Below are 16,419 nucleotides of genomic sequence, written 5' to 3'. Positions count from 1 at the left end.
ACCGTAATGCCGTTCGGATTATGCAATGCCCCCGCAACATTTGAGCGCATGATGGACACTATACTACGCGGCCTCAAATGGAAAACCTGTTTGTGCTATCTCGATGACATTGTTGTTTTCGCCCCGGACTTCCAGACTCATCTCGCACGTCTGGGACATGTGTTGAAATGTCTCACTGACGCTGGGCTACAACTAAATTTGAAGAAATGTCGCTTCGCAGCCCGACAGTTGACAATTTTAGGCTACATCGTATCTAAGCATGGTGTGCTTCCCGATCCATCAAAACTTAGTGCTGTGTCTGAGTTCCCGAAGCCCTCCATGATGAAGGAACTTCGCAGTTTCATTGACCTATGCTCTTACTTTCGGCGTTTCATCCGTAATTTCGCTTCAATCATCGCGCCTCTGACTACACTTCTTCGCGCCAGCAACGACCTCAGCGGCTGGAATCCTGCCTGTGACGACGCATTCAAAACCTTGCGTCACCTGCTCACCTCTCCGCCCATATTACGCCACTTCGACCCCAATGAGCCCACTGAAATCCACACAGATGCCAGAGGCGTTGGTATTGGTGCCGTCCTTGCCCAACGTAAACCAGGCTTTGCTGAGTATGTTGTTGCCTACGTGAGTCGCACACTGACGAAGTCGGAGTTGAACTACTCTGTGACTGAAAAAGAGTGCTTGGCAATCGTTTGTGTGATAGTAAAATTTCGACCTTACTTGTACGGCCGACCTTTCGACGTCGTTACAGAGCATCATTCATTGTGTTGGTGGTCCACCCTGAAGGACCCCAATGGACGCCTCGCACGGTGGGCCTTACGCCTTCAAGAGTATGGCATTCCTGTGGTATATCGCTCTGGCCGGAAGCATCACGACGCCGACGCATTGTCACGCTCACCTCTGGCCACTGAACCTGCTTGCCCTCCCCGCGTCGACTGCGCTTCCTTATCGATGACCAACATGGCCACCGAGCAGCTCAAGGACCCATGGATCGGTTCTATTTTCAACTTGCTTTCGCACCCTTCCGTCACCTCGGTCCCACGAGCACTGCGCCGTCAAGCTGCTCACTTCAAGATTCGCGATGGGCTCTTGTACCGCCGCAATTATATCTCTGACGGCCGAAAATGGCTCCTTGTGATCCCAGGACACTTACGTTCCGAAGTGTGCGCCGCCTTTCACAATGACCCAGCAGCCGCTCACGCTGGTACTTTCAAAACTTATACGCGTCTTCGCCTCCATTATTATTTGCGCGGTATGTACACCTACGTCCCAAAATTCGTCCGTTCTTGCTCAGACTGTCAACGCCGCAAACCTAGTCACCACCATCCGACCGGCACCATGCAGCCTCTACCTTGCCCATCCAGGCCTTTCGACCGGGTTGGCATTGACCTTTGCGGACCGCTTCCCTACACGGCTACAGGAAACCGCTGGATCATTGTCACTGTTGATCATCTGACACAGTACGCCGAAACCGCTGCCCTTCCCTCTGCTATGGCGCGGGATGTTGCAGCCTTCCTCCTGCACCGCTTCATACTTCGCCACGGAGCACCACGTGAACTTCTTAGTGACCGTGGACGTGTCTTCCTGTCCGAAGTCGTTTCGTCCCTTCTAAAGCAGTGCAACGTTACCCATCGCACCACGACGGCTTACCACCCGCAGACTAACGGGCTGACTGAACGGTTTAATCGTACGTTAGGTGACATGCTCTCAATGTACATGGCCGCGGACCATTCCAACTGGGACGCCGTACTACCCTATGTCACTTACGCTTACAACACTGCCATTCAGAGCACAACTGGTTTTTCGCCATTTTTCCTGCTCTACGGGCGTGAACCTTCGTCCCCCCTTGACACTATTCTTCCTTACCAGCCCGATTCCTCGGAATCCACAACTGTTTCTGCAGCCTCTCGCCACGCTGAAGAGTGCCGGCAGCTCGCTCGGGCGTTCACATCTGCCGACCAGGGGCGTCAAAAATACCGTTTCGACAGCACGCGTGACAATGACACTTTTCTACCACAATCCCTTGTTTGGCTCCGTGCTCCTCCTGCCTCAACTGGCCTCTCTTCCAAGCTGCTTCCGAAGTACCATGGGCCCTACCGTGTTCTGGAGCGTACTTCCCCAGTTACCTACATCATCGAGCCCGTAACGCCTTCGCCAGATCACCGACGACGTGGGCGCGAGACAGTCCATGTGTCTCGCTTGAAGCCACATTACGACCCATGCGTATTGACGTCCCCTTAAGTCGCCAGGATGGCTCTTTTTTCCCCGGGGGGGCCGACTGTAAAGAAGAAGACGATCAGCGCCCGCAGTGGGAGCACCAACGCCTAGCGCATGACGAGAGCGCTGACTGTTCGAGCCTGGACGTGCGATTTCGCTGCTCCGCCTGGTCGTCCCGGCCAAGCGTCTTTTGCCAGTAAAGCCCCTTACAGTGCCAACATGTTAATTTCAAATCCTGAAAAGTCTTCAGTTTCCATCTGTCTCGTCAACTTCCCTCAGCAACGGCTCTTGAAAGTTGCTCAATATTGCACAAACAGTCCACATCTGGTTGGCTAACGGAGCCAAAGAAATTGGCAATGGACGGTCAAATATGTGATAGGCCTTTATACGTTGTATTCGCCTTTCCACATGGATACGAAGAGTTGCAATGTCTTGAGTTTTGCTCACGTCAGTGGATGTGAATTGGTTGCTCCTCAGGAAGGGTGGTAGATTCAGCGCCACACCTTTTTGTTGCAACATGTCTGCAATGCGGAAGCCTTTGTCAGCCATCACTGAATCACCTGGGTCAAACTCCAGGTCTAGGAAACCACTCCTAATCACGCACTCTCTGTCCGATGTGCTGCCTGTGAAAAGCTCGGACACAAAAGTAACCAGACCAGAGGGAGAAACTCCAATAAGTCCTTTGAGTGTGTGGGCCGACTTGTAGTGGGAGTACAGCTGGCTCTGCGTCACGAAAGATGTTGGCACATTGCAGCGTATCTCGGTAGCATCGAACAGGACACGAGTTGAGGCATAGTCCTTAAACGCCTGCGGCATATCTTCATCAATAGCTTGCCGTGACAGCCAAAGTGGCAATGTTGTGAGTTGCAAGTATATGAAATCTATCCATGCAGAAAATATCCGCGAGACGGTACTAGGTGATATGCAAAACAGATGGCCTAGATGTCGGTGAAACACACCGAGTCGAAGTTTCATGAGGACCAAGAACAGCTGATTCTCTACTCTCAACTTTTGCGGTCTGCCACAGTACTCGTTCGATCGCTGGCTTCTGCTTTTGGCTTTGTGCTGTTTAATGTTTTTTCCATTTTCACCAGGTTCAAGATAATCGAGCAGGGCAGTAAAGCTGCTGTAGTCCGGTAGACCGGTATAAAACTGCATATCCTCGTCGCTCTCCACAAACTTCTCTATTCCAAAGGGCATAGCCGCTTCTTTAAGCTTTACCACAATGTGCTGGGCATCAACAAGCTCGTTACGAAGAAGGTTGAGCTCCTGAGTCTGTGCATATATTTTATTTTCTACATACTCCACCTTTCCTTTCAGCTCAAGCAGTTCTCGTCTGCTCGCAGCAAGCTGTTCCTGTAGCCGCCGCTCATTTTCATTGCTACCTGCAAGTTGTGCCTTTAACTCAATAATAGCAGCATTGCATGTGCACGAGCCACAAAAACTCTGTTCCTGCGAAGGCGCATTTGGAAGGAAAATCTGCTTTAGCGGACTAGGGGTTCTGGAAATGGAACCGTGCTGTGAAGGTGGACTTCTGGGAAGTGCATCCGGGGATGGTGCTTCATTCTCACTAAGCACACTGCCTTGTGAATCTTGCATCGGCTTGCGTCGTTTTTTCTTGGGAATATGGCATTCCAAGCGGTCACATGGTTTCCGTGAGGGCTTAGGTTTGCAAAATGCAAACACTGAAGGCACAGCAGAGTGATGGAGGAGGCGAAGGCCACTTGCCACACTTTTCCAGTAGTCTGACTCAGTGAAATGACGGGAACACACTTTGGTCGCATTTGAGATTTTGAAAAGGGGTCCCTCATCTCTGCGTATTGCAGCTATCCATTTTCTTTTCAAATCCTTCTCTGTGGGAAATCTGTGAAACGAAACCTGAAAATAACCACTGCTGTTAATACACACCCCTGTTCTTGGTCATCACTATGTAAATGTACACTGTGAACCATGCACGTCGATTGCTGTGGCTAAGCAACACAGTACTGTGTTTAAATTTTAAAGCGTTTGCGGGTAGGTAGGCTGGCAACGCTGATTGGTCAAAAATACATGACGTCACAGGTGCAACGCCAGAGGTGACGTGATATTTACTGACGTCATGTCCGGTTAGGGACAGGCGTGTTTTGTCTAGATTTTTCTCCCAGGTTTTTGAGAGCGCGCGCGAGATTAAAAAGCGTACCTGACGCGCTGCGCTCTCACACTGCATGCTTGCTTCTGTCTGGAATGGCCTCTGTGCTTCCATAGCCTCCTATATTTTTTAGTAGTCTGTGGTGCTTCCTAACCAGGGTGAACAACCCGAACACGGTGACCGTGATTTTCATCACGACGATCATGATCGAGGGTACAGCTTTTGCGACAAAGTCTTCCCTCAGCGGAAGAACATGCTGCAGCATACGAGGAATGTCCACAAGTTGGAGACGGATGGAGCATTCCTTCACATCGATCCATGCAGCACCCGACTGCCAACGCTATATATATATATATATATATATATATATATATCAGAGAAGCCAACAGCCACAGAATCCAAGAGACAGAGGGGATTTTTAATTTATTTGTACATTTTGTACTGGTCTTCGATATAGAATATTACTGAATATGTCATCGCTTAAAGCTAATTGATTAGAAAAGCAGAAGAAAAAACCTTTTGGTTGGAAACCTTTTGGTTGCAAAACGCCTTGCGCAGAAGCTGAATTAGATTTCTGCAAATGGTCCATTATTGCTTGTCCGGCGCGCTGTGGTACGAGTCGCATTTTTGAAAATATAAACACTGAAATTTTTGCGCATGGCTTGTCGTTCGGTCATCAGTAAATGTACCTCAGCTCTGGCAGCATTAATCGCCATAATTTCTTGCATAGTCCGCACGCATATATTCCGCGAAGGTTACGCAGCAGGCCAGGCGCCCACTCCGCCCACAAAAAAAATCCATGTGCAAGCGCCGATCATATATAATGTGGATTGTAGAAGTAAAGAAAAAACCTCTTGTTTCGATGTTAAAGAAAGACTCATCATCGCCTTCAGTATCTTTGTTGTTGCTTTCTCCATCGAGCGCACACGTCTGCAAGGGATCACATTTCAGGGATCACATTCCAGGATTCCACCAACCAATCGCACACTTCTGCGTGAAAGTGTGCGTTAGATAGCAATTAGGGCCACCTAGCAAACACGCGTGCAGATAGTTCCCTTTCTTTTCTTTTCTGTGCAGAGAAAATGGAGCAGGAGCTAAAGGCACATGGCCTGACAGAGGCTTCTGCCCCATATGGCCAAATTCGGCATTAAGTGTACACTGGTAACAAAAATAATGGGTATAATGCTCACATAAATAGACATATATTTGTGCTCTAACCAATAATCAGCATGATAGTGTTCTTGCATTTCTTGTATTCATTTGTAATACCATGCTGATTCTTCATGCTCGTTTGCAATGAACTTTATGCATCTACAGACACAATACAGACATACCTAAACATACATAGAGAATATAAAGTATAGTATAATAAGATGTTTACATTTCGGCTTGCCGGAAAGATAACAGACAGGAGGTATTAAGACGGTGAAATGGGATTACTTAGCAAATAATTTTTCAGAAATTTCTTAAACATAGGTTGTTGAAATTGAACCTCGCCCTCTACGGTATTCAGAAAGTCGGGAAATTGGAAGGTGAGGCTTTGTCTTCCATAGTTTGTTCTAGTAAAGGGTATTCTTTGATTGCGCATGGTGTACATTGATTTAAGAAGGTCTGTTGTACTGTCGTGCAATTTATTCTTATTAATGTTGTAATAACTTCTAGTAGTTAATATATGTTTATGTGGCAGGAAGCATCGCGCGTTTAATAAAGAGCTTGTCTGTAGGAAGGTCACATAGTTTATTGGGCAGTTATCAAATATTCTTAAAATATTTTTTTGCAACACCAGGAATTTTTTTTATTGTATTTATTTATTTATTAATACTGCAATCCCAGGAAGGGATTTTCGCAGGGTGAGCATACAGAAAATAGGTAAGTACAAATATTAAGGAAAAAAAGTACAAAGGCCACAAATTAATTATAAGCAACAAAAACACAACAGCAAAAATGAAAGGCTCAATGACGTAACACAACAAAAAAGTACACTAAGGTTTGGGGCATATAAATACACTACTATCAAGTCGTCAGTGAACATGGTCAACAGGGAATTAATTAAAGAAGAAAGAGCACCAAAACGATCACAATATTAAATTCAGTTAAAAAAAATGGGAAACGGGAATGCATGACAGAGGACATTATTGTGCACTGAGGTTGCCGATGAACGATGTTACAGATAGCTGTAGGACTTCGTCGTTAGTAAGTTGATTCCACTCCGTTACTGTTCGCGGAAAAAAGGAATATTTAAAGCAGTTATTACGCTGGGTGAAAGGAGTGATTGTAAGATTGTGACGTTGTCTTGTAGAATAACCTGAAGAGAAGGATATTAGTCCAGCAATGATAATTTTAAATTGCCTTTGACCAATTGGTATAAGAACTTTAGTCGAGCAACGCGATTCCTTTCGGTTATAGATATTAAAGCAGCCCTGTTTAAGAGTTCACTTACTGATGTGCGTACATAGCTATTGTAAACAAACCGTACTGCTTTCTTTTGTATTTTTTCAATTTTATTTACGTTTGTTTTGGTGACTGGATCCCAGATTATTGCCGCATAATCTAATTTTGCAAGGAAAATCGATTTATACGCTAGAAGCCGAGCTCGGGGTGTGGAAAGTCTCAATGCACGCCTAAGAAAAAAAAGTTTACGGTTTGCATTATTTACACTTTGATCAATGTGTTTAGTCCAGTCAAGGTTGTTAGTAATCCATAGCCCTAGATATTTGTAGTGTGAGACTTCGGAACGAATGTTGTTATCAAATGAATATTGGAACATCAGTGGATTTTTGTAGTTTTTCACTACACTTCTCCACACTCGTCCATAATATAACAACTTGGAGAAGAAAAGTGCAGAATACAATGTTTGTCTCGACCATAAAAGAATGAGTGCTTATCCTATATATACAGCCCCGAGTTTTTCCTAGTTCGGCAGCTAATTTATTTACATTCATGTTCCAGGATATACGATTTTGGAGCCATACCCCGAAGAATTCTAGAGCTGCGACCTCGTGTAATCATGTGCTGTAATACATTCTCATAATATTAGCACAAATTGTTATATTTAAACCCATAAACAAAGCATATTTTGTTTTGCTGACAATTGATTTTAACGTAATAATGTGCAACTGGTAATAATGGTTATTTAAATAATCATTGACTGATTTCTCTAAATGAGGTAGAGATGCATTTTAAAAGAACTGGTTTGTGTCATCTGCATACATCACTGTTTGTGACGAGGGTGGTATTGTGGGAAAGTCGTTTATCTATAGGTGAAATAACAATGGCCGCAAAATTGAACCCTGTGAAACGCCATATACTACTATTGATCATGGCGAGGACAGAATATTAAGAGACATACTGAGTGTGGTTGTTAGGTAGCTCCGCATTGCCACGTATTCCATACCTACGTAGTTTAGATAAAAGAATGTCGTGATTAACACTGTCAAATGCTTGACTTAAATCTAGAATTAAGTTATTGTGTACAAACGACTCTCAACGTTTTTGCTATTTCTTCCTTTATGCTGAGCAGTGCAGGTTCTCACGACTTTTCCTTCTGTAAACCGTATTGTGCATCACTCATCATGCTACAGTTATGAATGAAGCTTATTAATCTTACATCTATGTTAGTTTCGAACACTTCTAAAAAAATTGGAAGCATAGATGCGGCCGGGCCTGTAGTTATTTAAAGAATTATCATTCCCCCTTTATGAATAGGACACTCTCTAGCTATTTTAAGGTTTTCAGGAAATATTCCTAGCTCAAGCATACAATTAGTAAGGAGTTAAAACTGGTGAAAAAATGTCTGTTAAATATTTCATGAGAGCAGCCTTAATGTCATCAAATCCAGAGGCAGGATCATTTTTCAGTTGATCAATTATTTTGCCTACTTCATAAGGCGATGTAGGAGACGGTATAAACGAGTTGACCATACTTGCAATTGGTGAGGGAGGTGAGAATGAATGTTGGCAATTACTGCAGACAGAGTTGCCACAACTGATGAAATGTTCACATAGTGCTATCAGTGAATCATCAAGATCCAGACTATGATCATGATGTAACTGTCAGTCTGTTCGTATACATTTTGAGCCAGGTGGTGGCAACAGACGCATAGCGCAAGGATCACAAACCTTGAAGCCAGAGCTGCATTGGGCATTTGAACGCTGTATATTCTGCAAGGTGCGAAGTTTCAACTTTCAGGCGTGTATAGTGTGCACTGCATACATGAAATTATGGTACACATAATCCACAAGATTTTTCAAACAGACATGCTTGATGAGCATTGCTCATTTGTCACTGATTCTGAGTGCGTTCAACTCTTACACCTTTCTAAATAATATTTTCTCTAATATTTTTATGCAATTTACAGAGGTTCATGAATGGAAAGGACCGGAGGAAGCGAGCCAGGTGTGCAAGTTCGTAATATCTACAGGTGAAAAAAGGCTCGCCAACGGACATACAAGAACCTACTACACTTGCAACATGCCAGGATTGGCATGACCAGGTTGAGGGAACAAGACTCCTGCGATGAAAAAGTCAGGGAAGCACTGCAAGTGTGGCAAGACATGCCTTTGTTTTATCATCGTCACAAGAGAAGAGGGCACTGTCAAGGTTTCGTACCAAAGGACACATTATGGACACGATGCAGACATTGCACACCTGAACATGACGGGCCAGGAAAGGGCATGCATTGTGGATGACCTTTCGAAAGGTGTGCCCATGAAGACAATATTGAAGAAAATAAGACAATCTGGCAAGCAAGCTAACTCCTCTCCATTTGACAAATCGCATGGAGTTGCACAACATCAAGCGACAATATAACCTCATAGTTCCTGAAAGATGTCATGATAATGATGCTTTGAGTGTAAGGATATGGCTGCAAGGCAATAAAAATAAGGTGCGACCTGTCGTTCGCTTGTAAAAAGAGTAGGAGGTTGTTGACTAAACGAATACCTTCAGTACTAAAGACTTTGCTCTTGCCTTGATGATCGAGCCGCAGAAAGAGCTGCTGTAGGTTTTGGGTACAGGAACAGTCTGTGTTGATCCCGCGCATGGAACAGAGTACCAATTTGAACAGGTGACTCTTCTGGTGCTGGATGAATATGGAGAAGGATTGCCTGTGGCTTATTTCATCTGCATCACTATGAGTAGGAGATCATTTGCAGCGTTCTCTCAATCTCTGAAGTAATCCGCAGGAGCCCTGTCAGCTAGAACTTTTATGACGGATGATAAATCCAAATACTTCAAGGCCTGGCCAAGTCATGGGCCCCCCTCAACATGGGGGCCCATGCTTTATGCACATGACATGTGGATAAAAATTGGAAGCGACGAATTACTGAGAAGATAAAAGAAAAAAAACCTCGCAGCAGATGTTTACCATGCTGTTCGTACGCTGCTAGAGTGTCCCAAAAAGATTGGCGTGGCTGAGCTTCTCGAGGCATTTCTGGCCAACAAAGACCCCAGTGTTCAGGAGTTTATTCACTACTTCAGAGGGAACTATGCTCACCGCCTGGAGATGTGGGCCTACAGTTTTCTAACTGGGCTCGGCATCAACACCAACATGCATCATGAAAGAATGCACAGGACTTTAAAGCATAGTTTCCTGGAAGGTAAGAAGAATCATCGTGTTGACAGGCTCATATCTGCACTAATGGATATGACATACACCTGTCTGATGAATAAGGTAAACCACATTGTGAAAGGAAAAAGAACGAGTAAGTTGGGCCGGATCGAGAAGAACCACAGATCTGTCATGGCAAGTACTGCGTCTGCCAAGGCGAATGAAGATGGAACATGGACTCTGCAATCCCAGTCCACAAAAGGCCTTGCATACAGGGTCTCAAAAGTGAGATAATGCCTGCTGCCCTCTGAAGAGCAGTGAGTGCATGGTGTGTGTGCATAGCTACTCATGTGATTGCGAAGAGGACCGAATGCGCTTGACAGTCTGCAAACACATTAACTGTGGGGTCATCGCTAGCACATCTAAAAGAAAGATGAGGAGATCCTGGAAACTATTGAAGCAGTGTCATCGAATTCAAAGACAAGAGAGGCTTCCCACATCTTGGAAAGCGTTCAAACAACATAAGTCTCCACAAGCATGAAAAACTCGGACTTGATCTTGGCCAAGATGGAAGTGCTAAAAGAGTATGTCGCAGAGAAGGAAATTCCTCAAGTGCACAATAAGGCCAGCAAGCTTCTGGGCTCTTTACTGTAGATTTATGAAGGCGCTAAGAAGCAAAAAATTCCCCAAACATCAAGAGAGCCAGGAAACAAGAAAAACGAACTCTAAGTCAGGTTCCATTCTACGAAGAAGCCTAGGCTGTCCGGCAGAGGTTCAGGTTTTTGAAAGAACACCGAGCTTCATAAAGAGAGCATAAAAAGCAAGTCCTTAACAGCAGCGCTGAGGACAGTGTTATATTTACATGTTCTGGACATAACCACTTATGAAAGATGGAACGAACCTTATGACACTCTCTTCTGGTTAGCACATCCCGTCTACAAGTTCATCGGTGCACTTATAGACATCATCTAGGAAGTATGCAGCTTTGTGGTACCAGTTAGATGGTGTGTGCGTTAGAGGGTGCGAGGCACCTCCATGCTGGCCATATACGCTGCAGAAAAGTATTTTCCTTTCAGCAGCAGCTTTGTGGTACCAGTGGTACCTCCATACTGGCCATATATATTCAGGTAAGTATATTTTCCTTTCAGCTCAGTGTCTTGCATGCTGCAACAACTGCAGCACAATGGTTTTGTTGTATCTGGCTGAGCCAGACCATTTTTTTTCCTTGGCAGAACCTGACTGCTAGAGAGCGTGTCTCCCAGGTGGCGGATAGGGAGGCTCTAAGCAAGCACCTGTAGTGTGCAGCTTGGAAAACGCGCAAAAAGTTTGATTAAATAGAGGCACCATTAGGCACGATTTGTCGTATAAGCACAGGGTGCTTGGTAAGAATGGTACATGCACCCGCGGACCAACAGGGATTTCACTGCCTTTTCACATTCCTGAACTGTACAACTTTTCTTTTTACTCATGCCACCTGAAGCAGACATGTTCTGAACATACTGGTGAACAGCACAAAAAAGGCGGGACAACAACAAGACAAGCGCTGTTGTCCCGCCTTTTTTGCGCTGTTCACCAGTATGAATGCATACCAACTCGCCCAGATCTCAGCCTTACTAAATGTTCTGAACAACTTTGCTGGGTTACACATGGTACTATTATACGGTGTTAGGTGTGTGCACAGCTAAACGTGATGACTGTTCTCATTTCTGGCATTGTGATGTGTTTCAGGAAACAACCAAAAAGAGATGTGAAGATAACATTGGTGGCCTTTCATGATTGCACTGAAGATGTCATTACTCATTAGTGTGAGTTATTGAAATACTTGGAAGAACGCAACATATACTGTGCCTGAAATTTTCATTAGGTCCTAGTATATTGCAATTTGCCTGTCATAGCACTGAAATAAAGTTGCATTTATTTTGTTCATGCAATTGTGTTGTCGTCCACCTTTTTGTAGGTATGTACTTCCAGATATTTGAATTTATCACACAGTTTATGTGAGGACACAAAATAGAAAAAGGGACCACACTAAAATTATGCACAACACTATGTTACTGCAGTATTAGGGATGAATGCCTATTTGTGGAATGTGCAGAAAGAGCCAGAAAGCATTTCACTGATTGGATAGGAAAGATTGATGAGCCTGCATTCACAGTGACAGTCATTAGAACAGCTGCATGGCAAACCCTCAAGAACTGCAAGGAAACCGCCACAGCCTCCTTTTATAAAACAAGTATTGAACCCTTACAAAATTTCCTTACAGCAGTACCCTTACAAAATTTCTGTACAAAGTCCATAAACTGTCTATAGACTTCTGTCAATAAGGTCTATAGACCATATATAGACAAATCCTATAGATTAGTCTATACACATTGTATAGATTTATGGCCATACACTTTTAGGAGATTGTCTATAGACAGCCTACGGACATGTGTTTATGAGACTTTGGTGTAAAGGTTGCCAATTGACATTTTTCTATAGACTCTCTGTAGACAATCTAGAGATTTCTGGACAGCCTTTCAGTAGACTGCCTATAGACTGTCTATAGAGAGTGTATAAATTTCTGGCCATAGACATTTAGCAGACTTTTGTCTATAGACATATGTCAATAAAGCCAGTAGACTTCTGTCTATAGACTGTCTATAGACTGTCTATAGACTGGTTATAGATTTATGGCCATACACTTTTAGTTTACTTTTGTCTATAGATTGTTTGTAGACATACATATATGAAACCAGTAGACTTCTGTCTATAAATTGTTTATGGACATGTCTACGAAACCAGTAGACTTCTGTTTATAGGCATGTCTATTAAGAGAGTAGACTTCTCTACAATCTACAGATTTATGGCCATACACTTTTAGTAAACTTGTCATATCCATTCAAAAAAGATATCTATTCTCACCTCAGAATTTGTAATTTTCTGGGGCGAAGTTCTTTTCTCTGAGAGCTCAGTATCATATTACTTAGCCGATAACATTAACTGCAGGCAAGTTATTTCAATTTCCAAATGCGAACAGCCTACATGAAATTTTCAGTGCTAATTCTTGCTTGTGTAGACATACAGTTTTGTAGAAAACTTTGCGACTTCGTTTTTGTTTTGAAAAAATGCATGCAAAACATCTAATGCACTCTACATCAATGCACATATGCATAGTTAATGGTCAGGTTATTATGTATAAGCCTGAAGAGTTGCTGAAAGGGCCCAGCATTAACTTATAAGATTTGAGCCAAAAGAATATTTACAGACTGCGCAGTTTCTAGCAGCATATGCCTTATGCGCATGCTTAGTCTACATTTGTTAGAAAACTCTAAAATCTGGCTCCTCTTCGTTAATTGCATATTCACCTCACGTAGATGCAAACTGCAGATTTAGTTTTTCGAGTCACGCAAAAAATACAGATACCCACACAAGATAGGCTTAACTACTTATTTGATATATGTATAAACAAAAATGACTAGGTAGACTTTTGCTATAGACGACTAGAAAAAAAACGATAAAAACATATAGATTATTTGCCTTTAGAGAGCATTGTGGCCAAGCTTGCCTTCGCTTTTGTGTCAGTAGTGTTGAATAAGCTGCAAGAAAAAAAATAGAATTAAATGAATTGCGGAGAAATATATATAGCAGCAACATCAATTACAAAAAATGCTCTTTGAAAAGAAATGTTCAGCGTCTTTCCACAAAGTAGATGGTGTAATATAAGCCACGGCGTAACTAAGGACCACATTTTAGATAACTTCTTGCCTGAATTTAAGAGTAACTTGCCTTCGTTAAGTTAATTTTTAAGTCTTAATAGGATCACCTAGAGTGTTCTTTACTTAACGTAATGCTACCTTCCTGTTTCCTTACCTCACTTATTGACCTGATAGATTGCTTCACTACGCACACTTGCTGAGGACTTGCACTCTACGGCAACTCTGTGTTCAAAACAGTAGCTCTGTCCATGCTATAGACTTTGTATCTAGAGCCTACAGTGATGTGCACGCATTCGAATACTTGTTTCAGACAGTGATGTTTGAACATTATGTGTTCAAATATCTCAAATCACTGTGTTTGATCATTAGCTGTGTGCAGTAGTTTCACTTTCAATTTTTGCCCTGTATCGCGTTTTCAAGGCTTCTGCTTCCAGTTTAGATGCTTTACCCAACAAGCGCACGTGCATGCACTAAATGACGTTTTAGCCTGTCAGGGTGCGCTTGGCCGGCGGTTAACTGCAATTTCAATGCCACCTTTTTGTTGTTTTTTTCGGGATAAGCATATTTTTAGGGGGATCATGGGAGCTGGGAGGCGCTCTTCGGTCTCAGCGCTAACGGGATACGTAAGTTTTTTTGACAGCGGGAGTGTTTACAGTGCCTCTTAGTTCGTTATAACCAAGTGGCGCTGCCACGACTGTTTCTTTTATCTAAGATGCAAATAATGCGGGAAAAATACTGACTGCCCAAGACAAAAGTAAAAATAAACATTTTGACGGTAGCTCAACCTTGTTCGTAATGAGCGAGCGTAACTAGGGGTTGGACTTTGTGGTTTTTATTTCAGTACGCTACTTCCGATTTTTTTTGAGCGAACATTATTTTGGTAGAATGAAATACTGACTTTGTTTTGGTGATTAATGTAGCAATTCTGTGTGGTCAAAAGTCATTTAATGTCTATCGGTATTTTTGTCATCCTGAACAATTTGTTTACCTGTAATTAAAGTGTAGATGGTGGTATTTTGAGCTGTGCTTGTAGAAAAAACTACAACTGTAATTAAAAGAATAACTCTAGTTGTATGAGGTAGCCAACAGACAAAAAAAAAGAAGTGGAAGTTTCCTTCTAAGAACAAGGCTGACATGTTGTCGCTGGGTTGTCACGCTGCGTTGAACGTGAGGGCGGTGCATCACGTGGTCTGCGTGTTGATGGCAGCGATGGAACTGCCGTTCAGTGCCGCGGTAGCCAAAAGATACTTTTTCATGATGCCTCAGCACGGTTTCATGTCAACGTCCTACATGCATCTGATTAACATATGTAACCAACTATCTTCTCTAAGCAGGTAATAATAGTGAAGGAATAGATTTAGCTAGAAGATAGCGAGGAGATTATGGTTCCCCGTCTGCAGAAGCGTGATGCTGTGGCTGAAATTGACAAATTGAAAACAGAAAGATGTGCACTAGAAAGAGTCACAATAGTGCTTGTTCGCCTGAAAACCCTTCTGTTCATTGGGTGCATAGCCACATTATTTTCAGTGTCTGAGGCGACAGTGCACCGTTATTTTTATGGTACCATACGCCCCTTGGCAGCTGTTCTGGAAGCAGCTATCCCTTGGCCAAGCAAGGCAGAAGTTCAACACAATCAGCCTCAATGCTTTCTGGCATACAAGGATGTCAGGATTGTGCTTGACCGCACAGACGTTGAGGTGGGAAAATCCCACTGTGTGTCCTGCCGCATTCTGACATATTCGCACTACAAAGGTGTTCACACAATGAAGGTTTTGATTGGGGGTACCGCCTGGTGCACTTATCACTTTTTTGAGCGACTGATTTGGAGGCCGTGAATCTGATGAAGCGTGTGTGGAGGACACAGATATCTTGGGCAGTCTAGACCCTTTCAAAGATGATGTGATGGTGGACAAGGGGTTCAACATCGACAGTACATCTGCTGCCTTGGGGATTGGTGTTGTACAGCCTCCATTTCTGCGGAAGAAGGCACAGTTTTCACCAGACGAAGCAGCGAAAACTCTGCAAATTGAACGATCACGTGTACATGTTGAAATGGCAATTCTACACCTAATGCTATTTAAAATGCTGAAGGGCCCGCTGCCCTGGGAAATGGTGGCCGTTGTTGATGAGGCAATGATTATAATAGCGAGAATTGTTAATTTGTATGCACCTGTTCTCGCAGACAAAATATTTTAGGGGTTTTTGCGACTCATATGAGCATACAGACAGTGGTGCGTGGAGGTTATGGCTCAAAAATGTCAGCCATTTGCTCACGTCTGAACAATAGGCTAGTTTGTTGAGGTTTAACGTCCCAAAACGACTCAGGCTATGAGACACGCCGCATTGAAGTGCTCCAGAAATTTCGACTACGTGGAGTTCTTTAATGTGCACTGACATTGCACAGTACACGGGCCTCTAGAATTTTTCCTCTATTGAAATTCGACCGCCGCCTCCGGGATCAAACCCGCGTCTTTCGGGTCAGTAGCCGAGCACCGTAACCACTCAGCCACCGCGGCGGCTGAACAATAAACGCACGGGATATTTTGTTATATTTTTGTGCAAGTAACTACAGGTACATTGCGTATTACATTGTCACAGTCTGGCATGCACTTGCATAGAGAAAGATATAGGAAATGTCTTTCAGAAATCCCAGCCTATAAGAAAAATGTATTTGAAGGTGCGGATCCTGTGTGACCACTCCTAGCACCAGCCTTGTAGTTCATGTGGCGACTGCAGCACCAACCTCGTAATAAAGGCATTAAGAGACACGCGGTTGAAAAAGCAGCAATTTTGTTTTTGATTCTTTAGTTATATTTAAGACATCTGCTTTC

General features: G+C 43.5%; 1 protein-coding gene and 1 pseudogene across 1 annotated transcript; one reads left to right on the top strand and one right to left on the bottom strand.

Annotated features, from left to right (window-relative positions):
- Positions 1 to 2,449: 2,449 nt before the first annotated feature.
- On the bottom strand, positions 2,450 to 3,372 carry LOC149355746 (uncharacterized). Its single transcript, XM_089577686.1, has one exon. The coding sequence runs from the start codon at positions 3,370 to 3,372 to the stop codon at positions 2,461 to 2,463; it is 912 nt and encodes a 303-aa protein (XP_089433812.1). The 3' UTR covers positions 2,450 to 2,460.
- Positions 3,373 to 8,686: 5,314 nt separating this feature from the next.
- Positions 8,687 to 10,777, top strand: LOC149355745 (uncharacterized; annotated as a pseudogene).
- The last annotated feature ends 5,642 nt before the right edge of the window (positions 10,778 to 16,419 follow it).

Source organism: Amblyomma mixtum, chromosome 3, assembly GCF_055824585.1.
Source record: "Amblyomma mixtum isolate Tamu chromosome 3, ASM5582458v1, whole genome shotgun sequence".
Classification (NCBI taxonomy): Eukaryota; Metazoa; Arthropoda; class Arachnida; order Ixodida; family Ixodidae; genus Amblyomma; species Amblyomma mixtum.
The sequence above is the reverse complement of the archived record's forward strand: the minus strand, read 5'-3'. Positions and strand labels throughout refer to the sequence as shown.